General features: G+C 41.5%; 1 protein-coding gene across 6 annotated transcripts in view; it reads right to left on the bottom strand.

Moving 5' to 3' along the window:
* LOC138268245 (zinc finger protein 182-like) overlaps nt 1-18,503 on the bottom strand; it is a 673,880-nt gene that overhangs the window by 530,313 nt on the left and 125,064 nt on the right. For all 6 annotated transcript variants that reach the window (XM_069217720.1, XM_069217721.1, XM_069217724.1 and 3 more), the window contains exons 2-3: nt 12,104-12,230; nt 10,048-10,158 (exon numbers count right to left, since the gene is read on the bottom strand). In XM_069217720.1, coding sequence (XP_069073821.1) covers nt 10,048-10,158; nt 12,104-12,230 — 238 coding nt within the window. The remainder of the gene's footprint in view (nt 1-10,047; nt 10,159-12,103; nt 12,231-18,503) is intronic.

The raw sequence follows: 18,503 nt of genomic DNA on the forward strand, positions 1-18,503 counted from the left end.
CATAATGTTATGTTAAACAGCTTCTGTTTTATTCCAGTAACTGCTAGGGTATGAGTGGTATCAACTTGTAGAAGTTCATCTTAGCGACCATATGTCTGTTGTTGTCATCTGTAATGCATGCCATGAGCCCACTGCTAGCCAGACAAACTTGAACTCTTTTCTTCACCTGCTAAATACTTGTAATGTGATTAAGCAAAATATGTAAAAAAAAAATCAATAAAGCAGATTTAAACAAAAAAAAGAGGACTGTGCGACCCTCCACTCGACAGAAACCACTCCACCTGAGCGTCTGACCCACGTTGCCAAAGGCTCCATTGCCAAGGCAAACAACAGAGGAGACAGGATAGCCCTGCCTAGCACCCTTTCCTACAAGGAAGGTGTAGAATAGCATGCCATTAGGCCACACTGTGCCCTCAACTTCGTATGTAAGATCTTCACATAGATTATGAATTTAGACCTCTTTTAAATGTAAAAGCTGAAATGCGTTCTCCCCCACTAGGTGTTCTCTGTAGGTTTCCACCATTTGCACCCTACCCATGCAGGGACAGGTGCTTCATTGGGGCCTAAAGCCATACTGATGGGCATACACCAGAGTGGGAATCACCCAGTGTAGCCTGTAAACCACCCTTTTGGCATATAGTTTGAGTTTGTTGTTATTGAGGGAGATTGGTCGATATGAGGAACATTTGTCTAGGATACTCCCCTCTTTATGAAGCACTACTGTGGTCGCTAGGTGTATGCCTTCAGACAGGTGGCCCTTTGCTATGGCCTGGTTGTACATGCCCAGTAAAAGTGTCACAAGGGATTTTCTAAATCTCTGTTAGTGCCCAAAAGGGACCCTATCCGGTCCCAGTGCCTTACATATCCAAGAATGCAGTAACTAGCTCCTCCACAGTTAATGGTTGATCAAGACCCCCCACTGTCTGCCATCAATAGGTCCAGCAAAGCACTTCTGCAAGTAGGGGAGTCAAGTAATCCCTTCGGGTGCTCACGTCTCGCACATAAGGACCTGTAGTATTCCGTATACACAACCGCGATCTCCTGGGCCCCCTCAACCCTTCCTACCAACGGTCATTCACACTCGGAATCACTCTCACTACTGCTCCAAGTGTGACCAGACACTAAAGAAGCTTGCTGTTTCTCCATTCATATAACTGACTCTATGTGTCGATTCAGCACTGGCGTTCCTCTGGCTGTTGCAAAGACACCCTCTTAAATGCATGTTAGGGCCCCTTTATTTCGTCCCTATTGCCCTTCTGCTTGAAGGGGACTATGTCTGTTTCCGGTATGTTATCTGCTGCATAGTTTGCCGGCCATTTGCCCTGAAATCGTATCTTGTGAGCCCCTGCATGCATTTCCTATCTGCCTCCTCACAGGGTGCCATGGGACACTATGGACCCCTTGTTCCATTCTAGGAAGGTGTCTAACTCACACAAGAGATGATGGAACACCTCCTTATTCGCTAAGAGCCAAGCACCAAGCCCCAAGCCGCCAAATAGGCAGGTGCCCAGGCTTGGGTCCCCCCACATGCACCACCACAAGCAAATGGTCTGAAATTTCCCTGGCTAATATATATGATCTCATTGTGAGGAGCAGGTTTGGGGTCGGTAGCAAAAGGAGATCTAGGGGCAGCAGAGATGTGTGTATATTCTGTCTCCCATGGGTGCCAGGCATGATACATGTACAAAGACCCAGACCCGATGCCCAAGTTGCAAGCCATGACTCTGTCCCCCGAGCAGTCCACAGAGACCCTCAAGCAATCCTCTTGGTAGGACATCCCCATATTAAAGCCCCCCCATGATTGTACGTCATGTGGAATTCTTATCATTATGGTCTTGAGCATGCTCAGCGTCTCTTCCATTAACTGCAGGGGAACGTATACACTCATCAAGTTGTATTTTGTCCAGAAATCGCCTCCTCCACCATCACATATTTACCCTGCAGATCTGATTCAGTTTGGGACACCTCAATGGGTACCCACCTATATAAGAGGATGGCCACCCCACAAGAACCCCTGGCATACCCCCACGTGAAACACCCTGTCATACATGTATCTGGCCATGAGTGGGTATCTTGTACCCATCAGCTGGGCCTCTTGCAGCATAAAGACATCTTCACCCTGTTTTTTTTGCTAGCCCAAAGTAAGCCTCATACTTAATATGGTCAATCAGCCTGTTGACATTCCACATGCTTGAGACAGGGCATTAAGTGGTTAGTAACATAGATTCGTCCAGCAGGGGGCCTCCTTTCGGGATCCCTGATGGGCCTCTGCATAGGCTGTCCCACTGGGTGCCCCCCCCCCATTCAGTTGACAACCTGATTGAGGCTAATCTGTACCATGAACCCTGCATGCAATGTATTATAAGCTACTGTCAACAGGGCCGAACCTCTCCCAAAGAACTCTCCCAAACTCCCCCTACTCACACTTCCACCCCAGAATGATACGTCACCCCCAAACAATATCACCCAAAAAAGCATTACAACTGAGGCTTTTAAGTACCCACATTCCCCCAAGCTTGAGCACTACAACAATAGGACCTAGTGGCCTGGTAATCCCTACAGAGGATTACAAAGCCCAGTTCATGGTACCTATCTCAGCTCTGAGCTTCCGGAGGTCCAGTCTCAGATGTTGTGGCCACTCAAGCGTGTCCAAAGCCCATCTCGCTAGCAGGCTCATAGTGTTCTGGTCTATACCTTGACTCCATTCGCTCCGTGTCCGAGCCCAAAGAGTCTTAGGACCTTTGAGAATGCTCCCGCTTCCTGCGTTGGCCTCTAGCTCTATTGCAACTGTGGGGACAAGCCCCACTGAACTCTTCCTGTCCAGTGTTAGGTCCCTACCTTTAAGGATGCGAGCGGCACAATGCTTTAGAGGGAACATGTACAGACCGTATGAAGCACACCACCTATAGACAATTTACCATTGTTGCTGACATGACGAATTAATGAAAAAATCTGATGTGCTTATACCGGATAGGATTAATGAAGTCAAGATATTAACCTTGGAGACCGTCACCACATATGGGACACTTGGTTTCACCCCACAAAAATCTTGGTCGTTCAGGACCAAATAAGTCCCATTCGAGAGCAATCAGAACTCTGAGCAAATCAAGGAATCTGATGCACCTTTCAGATAATACACCAGGTTGACCATGTACGCATTGCAGGCGCCATGCAGCATTACCTCTTTACAGAGTGATAAATGGCCAAACATGGTTTCACATTCGTTTCCACTAAGGAAGACTCCAGTTTCCCCACTCTGACATCATTAATCGAAAGGTAAAACCCAGGACTCGTGAACAAGACTATCCCCCACAGCTTCATATCTGCACAGTTGATAATGTTTCAAACAAGATAAAAATTGAAATGTAGAGATTGGCAAGATAAAGTCAAGAATTAACTACACAACAGAAGGCGTTTTAGCTACTGAAAAGGGTAATTTTTCTAACAACTTATTGTTCAACAGGGTAAAAGTTGCATTTTTTTCACCATCAGTCTCTATATGCATGTTAAATTATATGGCAAAAACAACTATGTTCAGATACTTCCACAGTACTCAATTTGATTTTAAAACCTGCAATGTCCAACTCAATTGCATAACCAATCTCAATTGGCGCAGCCCATGCTGTAATAAGGACATATCATGCTGTATACTATCGAATGCAGATGACACAATATTATTCAAAGAATAAATATGAGTTGACACTGTAGCCATACTATTGTAAACAACAGCCAATATTTCTTCAATTTTTTTCCTGTCAAACTGTTTTAATCGTTTTTTCAAATCTCATTATATATGGCATACAGAAAGCGTTTTTGACATGGTGATCTAGGACCCAGCAAGAAATCTTGTATAGCCATGCCATCAGAAAGGAGAAATAGATGTTCCTTTACTGCAGCTAATGTGGAATGTTGGTACCATTGCTGGCGCAATTTCCGTATGCTAAAGGCTGCAACAATCACTGAATGTTGTGAATGCAAATACCCAGGGTCTGGTCTGCTAGCTTTAAAACACAAAGTGGAATTTTAAAAAGTGCATGACAATCACTAGTGCTGACTGGTCACACTAACCACCTACTTGGACCTGAAATTGAAGAATTATATGTACCATTCTGTATCATGCCATTTAATTGCTCTTCTGTGAAGACTGCTAAACGTTGCCAATTGTGAGAACATGCAATGGAGGGAATGCTATGTGTAATAATTTATTTAATTTTAGCCAGACCCATGCAAGTTGTTTGTTGCGCTGTTTGTTCAGTAAAACCATTTGTCTAGGTATTAGACTGGCTTTAAACAAAGCATCTGTGCCCTGTACTTGCAATGGTGTGTTACACAAATCAATTTTAAATCAGTATTATTTTTCCAATATTCATTACCCTGTAGAGTCACTTGGGATATAAATCAATCAGAATAATTAAAATTCTTTTGAGTCAAATGCTATTCTTTGCTGGAGGAGGGGTAAGCTTATAATAACAAGAACTTGGATCTAATAGGTTGTGTCCTGAAAAATATGCAAACTTTCTCATATATGTTTTTGAACTATCCACTGATGGCGTTAGGCAATGTTCTCATTGAGCGTAATTAAAACTGCACGTGGAGAACTAGCTCTGGGTAAATAGTGAAGAGCATAACGATGATAACAAAATACTTCCCCTTAATTAGCAGAATTCAAATACAAATCCTGGGTTTCAAATACTATGTAGCTTTCCCTCTCGGAAAGCATACTTCTCACAGTGGTCACATCGTGTTCATCTGAGATAGCACACGGAACAATTATGTCATCCACAGATATCTTGACAACATATGGTATTTGTAAACTTTCAAGAGGACCAAAAATATCAAATGGGACCTTATCCCACACAATTCCATTAGAGACGATAAATGCAGAAAGGTTGACTAGGGGCAGGTCTATTTGTACCTTATGCAAGGAAGAATGAAGCTTCAACGCCTCACTACCACTTCCAGAACAGTGTGTTCTGGAAGGTAAAGTCCATTCAAAATCAAAAAGAAAACTTTAACAAATCCAATCCAAATGAAAAGGAAAAAAATGGCAATCTAAATATATATAGGACCATGGAGGAATCAAGTAAGACTTTTTTAGCCAAAGAAGAAAAGCAGTACCCTATCTAAAGAAGTGTGTGAAGAGACTGAAGAATAACCATCAATGGCCATAAAGTAACCAGAGGCAGTCTAAGAAAAAAACAGGGGCCTTACATGGTAAAGGTAGTTTCTTCTAAAGGTGGTTGGTAATGCACAATTTCATTATCTGAAACAGCAGTTGTAGACTGTAAGCTCACATCTGGAGCATCTTCTGTATTGGCAGTTGCAACAGGAACTAGTGGAAATGCAGCATCTGAAGTTCCCATCCGGGGAGAAGCAATATTTTTATTACTTAAATTTTGTCAAGGGATCTCACGCACTCTAGTGAGAGGAGACAGGTACCTACTCAAGAGCCCTACTGGCCTACTTTGTAGGACTGGCCACATGGTGTAGCTTTATTAGGTCAATAAAAACAAAGTATTTATTTTTACAACCAGCAAGTGTAAGCAAGATCAAAATTCTTTTACCTTGACTGCATAGGACTGGCACGGGTACTCGGTATGATGGGCCAAATTCCTTTATGTCAATAATCTTCTCTCAGACAAGATCCCTAATATTTGGAATCCAGCTGGCAGATGCTGGTTGATCCTTCAATTCTTAATGTTTGTTAATTTTATTTGAGTGCTCTTAACAGAAGTCTTATCATTCCTGTAAGGCAGCAAAACATTAATTGAGGTGTGTCTGCAGCCACCATGCCAAGATTTATTGAGCTATGGAATCTACATCTGGCCTCCCAAAGATCTTCTAGGCAGAATGATTATTTAAAGCTCTCTGGACTCCATACAAGTGAATAATCCAACTACACTTGAACCTAATACTGCAGCTGCTAAGGTTAATTCAGGGTAATAGGGAAAGGAGTATTGCACAGCAACAACCAGGGGTCCCATGGTACCCATGTAAGCCTTAGCGACAAATGCAGGTCCCTGGTCCAAGTGGAATGCTGCTACAGCATATTTCCCCACAAAGACTTGCAAATCTTTAATAACAGTTCGAGCATCAGCCGATCACTTTGGTCACACCCATAGGACTCTAGAACATGAATCTATCGCTAGAAGAATTACTTTAAACACCCTATTAGAATTTAAAGGTCTGCAATTATCAAAATACACACATTGAAGGGGTTTAGTTGAAAATAAGAGGGGTGTCTGTGGTGGACGTGCAGTGGTGGAGCTGTTACTTTTTTGACAAACGTCACGGCTGAAGACATACTGTTTCATCTGCTTGTACAGACCATACCAAGGACTCTTGTCAAGGACGTCACCACACTGTCGGCATCAACAGCATCACCCCCTCCGAAAAACTCTGGGACAAGCAATCCAACTTCTTCCACTGAAAAATCGCGGACAGCAACTTCACACAAAAAACAGACACCACGATCTCATTGAAAATCTGCCCATCACCAACCAAGAAGGCCACTTGACCGATTAGAAAACTCTCAGCAAAGAAGATACAGCGACGATCATGCAGACCATACACTCAAGACTCCAACAGGCCCATGCCCCATCCACATCTACAACCTAAGAGCATCCTCCATCAGCACTGACCTCACCCACATCATCAATGCCTCCATCACATCTGCCACATTCCCGGAAGATTGGAAGCATGCAGCAGTCACCGCCCTCGTCAAGAAGCCGGCGGCCAACCTGAGCCACTGAACAACTTCTGTTCTATCTGTCTGCTCCCCTATCCAGCCACTGATAAAGAAGGCCATCAACCAGCAACTAACAACCAAACTTAAACACCACCACCTACTGAACAACACTCAATCAGGAGTCAGAAAAAAACGCAGCACCGGAACAGCACTGATCACAGCCACTGATGACATCTAGACCAACCTAGACAGAGGATTAACAGCAGCCCCCATTTTGCTTGACCTCTCCATGGCATTCGACATGGGCTACCACAACATGCTCATCAGAAGACTCCATGAGCTGTACACCCAAAGACCTGCACTCAAATGGATCTGCTTCTCCCTCACAGGAAGAACCAAAAAAGTCAGACTGCCACCCTTCACATTGGAGACTGAGGGCCAGATGTACGAAAATGCAATTTTGCATTTCTTAAATATTGACTTCATAGAAATCGATAAATAAGAAATCCAAAATGCTATGTACAAAGATTCCGATTTCCTAATAGCCATTCCTACAAAGAAGGGAATCGCTATTAAGAAATTCCATTGCATTTGAGTCAAAGGGCTGGTTTTACATTTCCTAAACAGCGACTTCTTTTTAAGAAATCGCTATTCAGGAAATGCTAAATCTGCGATGGCAATGGGAAAAAGGCCCCCCTTAGTGCACCCCAAAAATAGGGGTGCACCTGTAGAGCACGCATATGTCTGAGGGGCATATGTGCTCTATTGCAAAGAAAAGAAGTACCTTGGGGTGCTTTTTTTTTTAATTGCATCTTGTTACCACCGCCACCAGTTGTTGGGAATTGCATCTCCAAAATGCCCAAATCGCATTTTGGAAATGCATGATACATCAGAATAGGAAATGCAAATAGGAAATCCCTATTTGCATTTCCTATTCTGTTAATCACAAATTGTTATTTCTACAGAGTAGAATTCGCAATTTGTGATTCCTTAAAGGGCTTTGTACTCAAGAAAAGCCCAGTTTGCATTTGTTAATGGCCCAAAATACCGATTTGGACCATTAAGAAATCCAACTACCTTCGTACATCTGGCCCTTAGAGCCTGATCTGGAGAGTCCCCCAGAAATCATCTCTCAGCCCTAACTTGTTCTACATCTACATTTCTCCACTCTCCAATATCATCCGATCCCAAGACATAAACCTAATCTCCTATGCTGATGACACTTAACTCATCCTCTCCCTGACTGACAAGATAACCACCATCAGAGCCAACTTCACCAATTGTATGACCATGGTAGCAGAATGGATAAGAACCACCTGGTTTAAGCTCAACTTCAACAAGAAGTAATTACAGTTCTTCGGAAAGACAACCTCCCTGTGTGACGCCAACTAGTAGTGGACAGATCTAGGACCAATATCAACACCTACCAACCACACCAGAAATCTGGGGATCATCCTGGACGACAAGCTTAACATGACAGCACAATTCAATGCAGTGAATGCTGCCTGCTTCCACATCCTACGTATGCTACGAAAGATCTACAAGTGGCTGCCAAAGAACACCAGACGCACCATCACAAAAGCAATCATCACAAGCAGACTCAACTATGGCAACTCACTCTAAGCCGGAATCTCGAAGGAGGTCCTACACAGACTTCAGACCATCCAGAATGCTGTCACAAGACTCATACTCAACCTCCCACAGCACACCCCGATCTCATCCCACTTCGGAGAGCTTCAATGGCTCTTCATTCACAAACTCAGCCAATTCCAGCTCTGCACACACACATACACAACACTGGGTCAGCATAACTGAACAGCAGCATACCCTTTAACTAGCCTGCCAGACATTTACGATCAGCCTTTCTGTCACTCGCATGCACACCCCGCATTTACAAAAGCAGAGCAGGAGGTCACCTTTCTGCTACTTTGCACCAAAATATGGAACGACCCCCCACAACATATCAGAGCCTCCTCCTTACTTCTGGAGTTCCTCAAAAATCTGAAGACCTTGCTCTTTGAATAACTGTATGGGGACCTCACGCCTACACACCTGCTCAAGTGCCTGGATACCCTCATGGATGATTAGTGCGCTACACAAATCGACATAACATAATATAGCATATAAAGTACCCAAATGTCTATGTCAGAAAGAGTATGAGCTCTTATTTGAAAACCTATTCTCATTTACTAGAGAAACGATGTTTCTACAGATTTCAAGTAGGTTAAATGGATTTCATGCTACTTAGAAAAGAGAAGGAAAAGTGTCTCATAAAGAGAAGATGCTGAAGAGAAAGAATAAATAGGTGGGAAATTCAGAACATCTGTTGGTAAGGTACATGTTTCTGGGCTTCTCAAAAGCACGTCCGCAGCAAGAATCAATCGTTAGGTTACTTTCATACTGAGAAACAAATTGGTACACGGCCTAAGATCTGATAAGCATTTAAAAAAGATGTATGACTCTTCTATGAGGAATTAGTGTGATGTACAAATAGGAAATTACTTGTGAAGAAAATTCATACATTTAATGAGTAATGTATGTGAATGGAATAAGAATGTTTTTATTTGATCTGTGAGTTTATTCTTATGTGAGTTTAATTTACAATTTGACGTTTCTGTTGCGACAGATGTATGCGTGTAATGGAGACAGAATACAATACATTTGTCTGCATTTATTTTTTAAAACAGAAAAATGCATAAATTAGTGTTTCTTTTACATCTCTCGCTATGCTTGTAATCATTGACTCCAAGCTGAATAATATTTGTTCATATTGATGGCATTATGAGTTTTAAAAATGTGGTACTATTTCCTAATAAAGTTTAATTTTGGTGGATATGCGCATGTGCTAGTACCACAATGTTTATGTTCTCAGGTGGGTGTATTCTTTTATCGTAAATGCCTATGTCTCACACTAAAACCCAACAGATACAGACTGTGAATGTAAATATACCTGTAAAACAGATGTGGAAATCCATTTAGTGAAACGTAATTTCCTCCCTTAACACAAAATAAACATGCATAAACACACATAGAAATATCAACAATAAATGACAGAAAAACAGAAAACCTAAGGCAATGTGGTCAGTCATTACAATAATCTGTGGATAATTAATTAAAAAGTAACAGAATACTACAAACTATCAATTCTCACAGGCTTTGGTGAAACTAGTTTGGAAGAGGAGTGGTGCTACATGTACTGAGAGGTGGGTTGGGTGAGAAAGGAAGGGAAAGAGAGCTTGAAAGAGAATTAAAGACCAAGAGCCATAAAGGACCAATGAGGTATAGAAAATAAGAACACAAATCAGAAAATCAGAGGTAAAAGCAAAACCCTGTGCTTTATGTCTTCAATTCTCACTCACGTGTTTGATGGTTAATTCTATGATGTCTTTCAGAATCCTGATTGTCCAATATATTCAGATTCTCCTTGTCTTTATATCTTAATGAAAATACAGATCCGGCAATAAGAGGACCTATTTTGAGAAGGAATCACAATTAGCATTTTGGAAAAGACTCCTCAATAAAAAGAAAATCATATGGATTTATCAAATGACATCAATCCGCTATCACTGAGCATGTGAGGTCTAGCAGGTTGCCATTGAGGGGAGGGGAAATTATAATGCATCTATCATAGCCAAATGAATATAATGCATTTGCATATAATGCAAATTATAATCAATCTATCATAGTCAAATAAGCGAGGGGTAACTGATGTGGAGCTAAGTGTTCCTGTCCAACATCGGTCTAGTAGATACGTATCCTTGACTGATTTTTAGGATTACAGGAGACTTTGTACACGACTTCTATTTAGAATTGTACAAACATTTATGGCTTGGGTATGGACCTCCTGACCCTACATTGGGGGCCCGTGTTATATTGTTCATATAACTATTTAACTGTGATAACATTTCACATTTAGAAACAGTTATTTATACAGTTATACATTAGGAAACAATTATTAATGATGCATTTACACATTAAAAAACAATTATTAATAATGCAGCATTGAGTGCACTGTTCAGTACCTTACACAATGAATCAGATACACTTTTTTGGGGGAAACACAGGTTAACAAAACACAGGACCTTACCTCTCTTGATGGTTTAGAACATCCCCTTCAATATTACAGCATCTACACGGGTTCCCATAGCACTATATATAAATTCATTGTTTTTTATAAAACGTAAGAACCGGCGCAGACATTATCGGGAGCATTTTTTGGAGGAACAATACTATAATACTAAATTTTATAGGGGGAAATATAAGCTTACCAGGTAGTCTGAGACTGATTACCCTCATCATCCATATGCTCAGACTTCAATTTCTAACAGATTCATTAGATAGTGCATCAAAATACCACTCTCATAGTTAGACAAGCTTACGTGATGGACGGTGTTCCCTCGTTCGGGCTCTTAAAAGCGTGTGATTAGTGTTGTATGACATGCGTAACTGAGAGTAAGTAATGACTTGTCTTGGATTTGAGGGCCTTCGTTCTTTGTAAGCGACCTAGCGAATAAATGGTGAGTTGAAAGACTGTTCTACTTGTCACTTAAGATTATCTAATGAGTGCAATTTACTTATCACTTGACATTATTTTATCAGTTCAAGAGGGAGTCAGCCCTTCATGAACCACAAAACAAAATTACAGATAAAATTATGAATGCATATCTGGTCTCACAAAATAAACAGCAGTTCAGAATACATAAACGTAGATACTGTAGAAGAGGATTATAACTAGAGCTTCTTATCCATCATTACTTCCTTCTACCAGGAAATATCGAACTCAACAATAACCACTGAGTTACAATTTCGTAAGAAACAAAAAGCAAACAATAGATGCGGAGCACCTATTACAGAGTTGAACTAGTTTTGAATGAAGGAAACCAACATCAAGTGCTCAGTGCTCCGGAAAACAGGCAAATCACACGAGTAAAGAGTGAAAAATGTCAAACTGCCTTATGTAGAAAAGAGTTTACTATTCTGCTCTCTGTAAATATAAAATCATAAGAATCACATGTAAGAACTTAACCATTAAGTGGAATCAATGACCCGATGACCAAACTAAGACTCACTCAATCGAGCATCAATGACTCAAAGATGCTGAGTTGGTGCACATAAAATAGTAGAAAACTCAGTAACAACCAACACAATGGGAAGCCTATCTGTTTTACTGCATTAGACCAATACTCATATGCTTAAAAATATGTCACAAACACGTTTATAGTCAGATCTTACAGCCTGTGACATGGAAGAGGACCTGTCTCTCAAATGAGCAGAAATAAAGTTAAAAAGGTATGAAGGTGCCATTTCTTTCCCTCACGATATGTCCAGGCAATTGATTGAATGATACTCCGATCTACTAACGTGAACCTGAAAACATGTCGTACATTTTACATCTTTAAATGTATGCCATTTTACCAAGTGAGATGAAGGCCCGCTGAATTTCTTCCATCACGTTGCTGTAAAGGTCCTTCTGCCATTCATGTAAAAGCTTCCACTCTTCTTCAGAGAAACGGGCAGCAACATCAAAGAAAGTAACCCGCGCCTGAAATAAATAAAAAAAATGTAGGTGACATCCAGTAACATCAGGTAGGGCTATATTGTAACGCATTTTAAATACATCAGTTTGTCTTTTTCTCTCCTCTTCTTATATGCCTCTCTCTTCCTCTCATGTTTTACTAATCACAGTCATCAGTGGCAGAGCCCTTGTATCTTAGTACTTTTGTTAAAAAGGACCGTGGGCAGCATGAATAAAAGGGTCCATATCTAACGGTGAGTGGTTCTGTTTTCACGAAAGAGCGTTTCATGCATTAGTAGCTCGAGACATGTAGAGAAGTGCAACCTCGTACACTAAAAATCAGTGTTTTTTTAAATAAAAAAAGGGAAATAAGTTATTGAAATAGGCAAATTTTATCAGGCAAGGTTCCCCAGAGAAAATTAGTGCTAAAGCTCTTGGACATCTTGAGCAAGAGTATAGGAGGTGGAGTTTCATGTGAGTATGAATGATGGAACCCCTGTAGCTCCTGAAGGACTCCGTAGAGCTGTGATGTTAAGTGTTATCACTGGTGAAGTGAATGCAAGTTTAGAATGTTAAGTTCACAGTTATAGGCAGACAATTAAAGACATGTAATACATAGCCCGGTGTGTGGTGTATTCATTGGTGGGTACCCAGGCTGGGGAAGACGCTACAACTGGAGATGAGATACAGGATACGTAACCCTAAGATCGACTGTCCTCTCCCATAGTTTGCCGTCGTCCAAGCAAACTGCTCATGGATGCACATGTGACTCAGTGAAAGGCCAGAATCAATGTTTGGAGTATGTAAACGTAGGTGAAAGCCCTGCAACATTGATGTTTGGGAGAGCAATGACAACCAAGTTACCTCAATGGACAGACACAAAAACAAGATCTGACGAAGAAACCTGAATAAAAGACTTGGGGCTAGATGTAGTAAGCCTTTTGCGCCTCGCAAACGGCGAAAAACGCTGTTTGCGCGGCGCAAAAGGCCTTACGCGATGCAGAATCACATTTTGCGAGTCGGTACCGACTCGCAAAATGTGATTCCGACTCGCAAATAGGAAGGGGTGTTCCCTTCCTATTTGCGACCGCATCGCGATGCAGAGTTGCTTTGAGACCGCGTAAGCGGTCGCAAACCAACTCGCAGTTACCATCCACTTGAAGTGGATGGTAACTCATCCGCAAAAGGGAAGGGGTCCCCAGGGGACCCCTTCCCCTTTGTGAATGCCCACAAAAATATTTTTTCAGAGCAGGCAGTGATCCTATGGACCACTGCCTACTCTGAAAAAAACGAAACTAAATGGTTTCGGTATTTTTTCTTTTTGCAACCCTTTTTCCTTTAAGGAAAACGGGCTGCAAAAAGAAAAAAAAAAACTGCTTTATTAAAAAAAGCTGTCACGGACATGGTGGTCTGCTGTCTCCAGCAGGCCACCATCCCTGTGAGTGCCTAGACTCGCTATTGGGTCGCAAACTGCGACCCACCTCATATTCATGAGGTGGGTCTTTGCGACCCCATAGCGAGTCGCAGAAGGTGTCTGAGACACCTTTCTCCATTTCATATTGCGAGTTGCAATTTGCGAGTCGCTATGACTCGCAGATTGCTAGTCGCAATATGAAACCTACCTACATCTGGCCCTTGGATCGTAAAGTGAAAATGAAGGCCTATCCAGACAAGAGACAACATGCAAAAGACATTATCTTCACAAAAGGAGATCGTGGGCTCATTCGTCTGCCAAGAAAACATAAGTCTGATGCTTCATTTGATGCTGGGCCATTCCATGTTGTAACCATCAAAGGACAATGGTGACTACCCAACGTCCTGGGAGATCCATTATGCGAGATTCCTCACATTTCAGACATGTGGCTCAACACCCATCAGACAGTGATTTCAATGTACAGACTGATTCAGAAAGGAAAACTGGTAAACCCCAGACTGCTGTTGCTCTTGCATTGACAATGCAGATCATGGACACTCCTGTTGCAGTTTCCCAGTTTCTGAAGACAGGACTGGGATGAGTATTAACAGCAGCAAGAAGGCTCATCCAGGAGTTATGATTGTGCATATATTTGTAAAAAATTGTAATTTTTTATTTGTCCTTTCTGACATGCCACTCCAGGTTGAGACTTTAACCTCCATTCAGTGGCGGGTGGTGATATTTAGAAGTGGAAGGGTGCTGGAACGAAGTGTATGTTTTAACCCTGTGACAGGCACTATAATAAGCCACCAATGCCTTTAGGCTTGATGGCAAAACTTTAAATCATAGCTCGCTAACAGTGTTTTATTTATAATGGGCCGTGATTGAGAGCTCTGAAGTTGAGGATGAAGCCAGTGCAGGCTTCTCATAATGACTGGCAGTAGTTCAAAACAGTAATAACAACAAAAAAAAGTTATTTACCCACGCGCAGTCAGTGTTCTCATCTCCGGCAGTCGCAGCGAGAGTCCTCGAGCCTCAGCCTACTCCCCTCTACCACTCCAGATGCTGCACTCGTGCTGCTGATAATATTAATTAGCACGAGAGAAGCGCCAGGATTGGTTGGCAAGACTGGCTCAATGCTATTTTAGGCACTGGAGTCTGTGCCTTCAGTCCACCCAGCTGTTTAAGACAGCTCGTGTTGGAGAGGTTTAAAACGCACGTCAGGTTGGCTGTTACAAGATAGCCAGCCAAAGTGACATGCACACATAAAATAGGAATGGGCACCACTCCTCCCCTGTGGCAAACGAGCAGCAATGGCCTGCCTTGCCCTGACTCTTGGCTTGGCCTGGGAGCAGCAGTGAAGAATAAAATATTAATAAACTCATTTTATTACCATTTTATTTTTCATATCTGCTGCTCTTGCAGCTGGTGGGGAGACCTCTCTGCCCAAATGGAAGAATCACTGCTGCCTCCATCCTTACTGTCTTGTACTCCTCCTTCACTGCCAAAGCTAACATAAAACACTACAACAGCAACAAAACCATGACTCAAGCCTTCAGTAATGACCTTCAATCCTTTCTTTCAAACTTTACTACTTAAACACAAGGTATTAAAAATGCACTCCATTTTCTTTGGCAATAATACTTATCACCTATTTACCTTTACTCCATTCCCTCCCCCCCACACTGTAGATCCTCTTATGCCTCCACACCTCCAAATCCCTTGAAATTCCTTAAACACCTCATCTTTATACATTTTCTCAAATCACAAATGTATTCTCAATGCCCTTGAAATTCCTCACCCCTTTCAGGACACACCATCTCAAACTGGTCACTCAACTGAATCCTAACAACTTGTGGGGGTAATGACCCTCCATAAGCGGTCTTCCAACATCCCAACTCTCCTCTACCAGACCAATGTTCCTATGAACTAATCAGAAAGTTGCAACCCTTTTACCAAACTACGACTGGCCTAGAACACATTTTCAATCCTCCTCCACCTGTCACCCATAAACTTCCTTCAACTCCTCTCCTACCATCTGATATTTCCTTCACCCATGCTCAACTATTTGCTCAGGCACTGTAAGGTCACTCAGCCATACTCAATCTCTCCACAAACTCTCGAAGTCTCTAATTCCAAGACACCTCACTATACCTAGGACATGTATCCTTACCCCCAATTTGACTTTGATCCCCACCAACACAAAAGGTAAAATCCAGGAAATCCGCCCCTTATCTGCAGAAGTAAAATGGATTTGTTGAGCTTTCAATCTATTGCCTTCTCCATTCACTCAAATTTCATCTCTCACCTTGTGGCGCATGCTCACTACCATTCCAAGGAGAAAGAAAGAACCAGGACCCAACGATCAACAACACAATACCTGTCAGAGAATGAATAAAATGTCCACTAGCAGGATATGGTTTTGATATTTACCACATACACTGTCAAATCACTTATAAAAAACCTACAGTATCAGGTCCTACGAAGGCTGATCACTCTAGTAATGACAGATTAGCAATGAGCACAACCTTATCAAATTTCATCCACATCACCCTCCGATTACCACTCCCAAATGACTTCTCACTCGTATACCTTCTCCACAATAGCAGGTCAAAGGGCTAAATAAAAAATGGCAATATCAGATCTTTTCAGCTGTGACAACTTTGACTCCTCATGGAGGTCTGGCTCAATGAAGCCATTATTGAACTTCCTGCTACCTGCTGATGACTCCATCATTTGTCTAGAAAGAATAGCGATTCTCTAAAGGAAATGTAGAGAGAATCTAGATTTCATTAAAGATTTGGAGGCTAACATTATGCATTACATCTTTTAATGCCAATCCCACAGCAGCTCTTTTAAATAAAACACATTACCATAGTCACCATTCCAGAAATAGAACAAAACACACTATATTAGTCCATATCTTAGAATATTCTCCCTCTTTTAAATATGCTTCAAAATGATTTAAACTCCTTTCACTCCAAAATCTTATTTTCCATGTCACATCCAATGATGCTACAACAAAACAAATAACATTATAACCAATGCTCACTCTTTTTTTTTACCAAACACTTCACATACACCTTCCATTCCATGCCTCCCATGGGGAGGAGGGAGGGATAATCCTGTATCTTTAATGAAATGTAGATTCTCTCTACATTACTTTTGGAGAATTGCGATTTCATTACAAGATCGGAGGCTAGCATTACAGATGTTTCACACACACAACAAGCTTTATTCGGCCAGCAGACCATCAAAGCAATACAATACAAATAAAAAGCATCATAAATAAGCAATACAAGTGAACCATATACTGAGTTTACAAAAAGATTAAAATCCATTCTGTCCAAGCTAAAATCAGTTAAAATCATTATAAATAAAAATTACGTATACGCCATGCCTCCACTAAAAACTTACTTACAGCATAAATTGACACACTTGAATTTTGGCTTTTTAAAATTCTCAAAGCTAAAGCACATTTTCTTAACTTCAATTCCCGACAAATGCCACAAATCCATTTAGACCTAGGGGTAAAGTAAGCAGGACAGAAAAATATAAAGTGCTCTACTGTTTCCGGGGAATTACCACACACAGGACATATATCAGACGTTAAATTGGATCCCCATGTGCTCGTCAGGGCCATTAATGGTAATGTTCCGAAACGGAGTCTGGCATACAGTCCTTTTCCTAATAGGTCAAGTATTATATCTAGATATGATTCGAATTCCGGGTACCATTTGAAGTCAATAAAAAGGTTAGTTAGGCGACCACTAGATTTGGAAACAATATAATTGTTCCGTACATAGGACCAGTAGGCTCCCTTCAATACTATGACGTGGGATTTCTCAAGTTGATAAGGGTTCTCCCATAAATCTCTCAATCCCAATAAACAGAGCCAGCTCGATACATGTTTTATCCATGGGATAGAGGTAGAATTAGTACATTTTAGCAATTCTAAAAGTGAGGACTTATATACGACCAATTCGGGGACTATCCATACCCTCACCCAATACAGCAAAGGTCGTAAACTAATTAAATCAGCCATTCATTTTAACCCTAAGTCTAAAAATAAAGGAATTAATGGGGTGCTAGTGGGACATGCACATAGAGCCAGAGCAAAGTTATTCTCAATTTTAGTCAATCTGCTACTGTCTGACATACCCCAAATCTCTGCTCCATAGACAGCAGCGCCCTGCACCTTAGCCACGTAAATCTTTAATGCTGGGGATACAGCTTTGGCAATAGTGCTTCTATAAAGGCGCAATATGGATGCTGCCCGATGTTGCAAGAGCCCGGCACTCTTGCTAATCTGTTCCTCCCAATGAAGTGAATCTGTGAGTCTCACACCCAGGTAATCGATGGAACTAACCTGGTCTAATATAACACCATTTAGCCTTATGGTGCATTTCTTCTGAGGTCCAGAACGAAGGACCATCAATTTAGTTTTCTTTAGGTTCAGTTCAAGGCCAGAATTCCGACAGAATGAATTACATTTGTCCACAAGGATTTGTAAACCCATAGGGGTTTTTGAAATAAGTAAAGAGTCATCCGCAAAAAGAAGAATAGGGATTTTCTGACTGACTAAAATGGGAGCATCATTCTGACATGCCCTCAATTCTTGCACTACTTCATTGATAAATAGGGAAAACAAGAGTGGTGCCAACACACAACCCTGTCGAACGCCTCTTTTGATAGGGAATTTGTTAGTCAACTCTCCTTGTTTGCCCCACCTCACTTGAGCATATGTATCTTCATGCATACGTTTCAGTAGGAAAATAGTCTGAACTGGTATCCCTATTTTATATAACACTTCCCAAAGCTTTTCCCTTGAGACCAAATCAAAGGCAGAGCGCAAGTCAACGAAGGCAACATATAAGGGTTGCTTT

The sequence above is a fragment of the Pleurodeles waltl genome, chromosome 12 (assembly GCF_031143425.1).
Source record: "Pleurodeles waltl isolate 20211129_DDA chromosome 12, aPleWal1.hap1.20221129, whole genome shotgun sequence".
NCBI lineage: Eukaryota > Metazoa > Chordata > Amphibia > Caudata > Salamandridae > Pleurodeles > Pleurodeles waltl.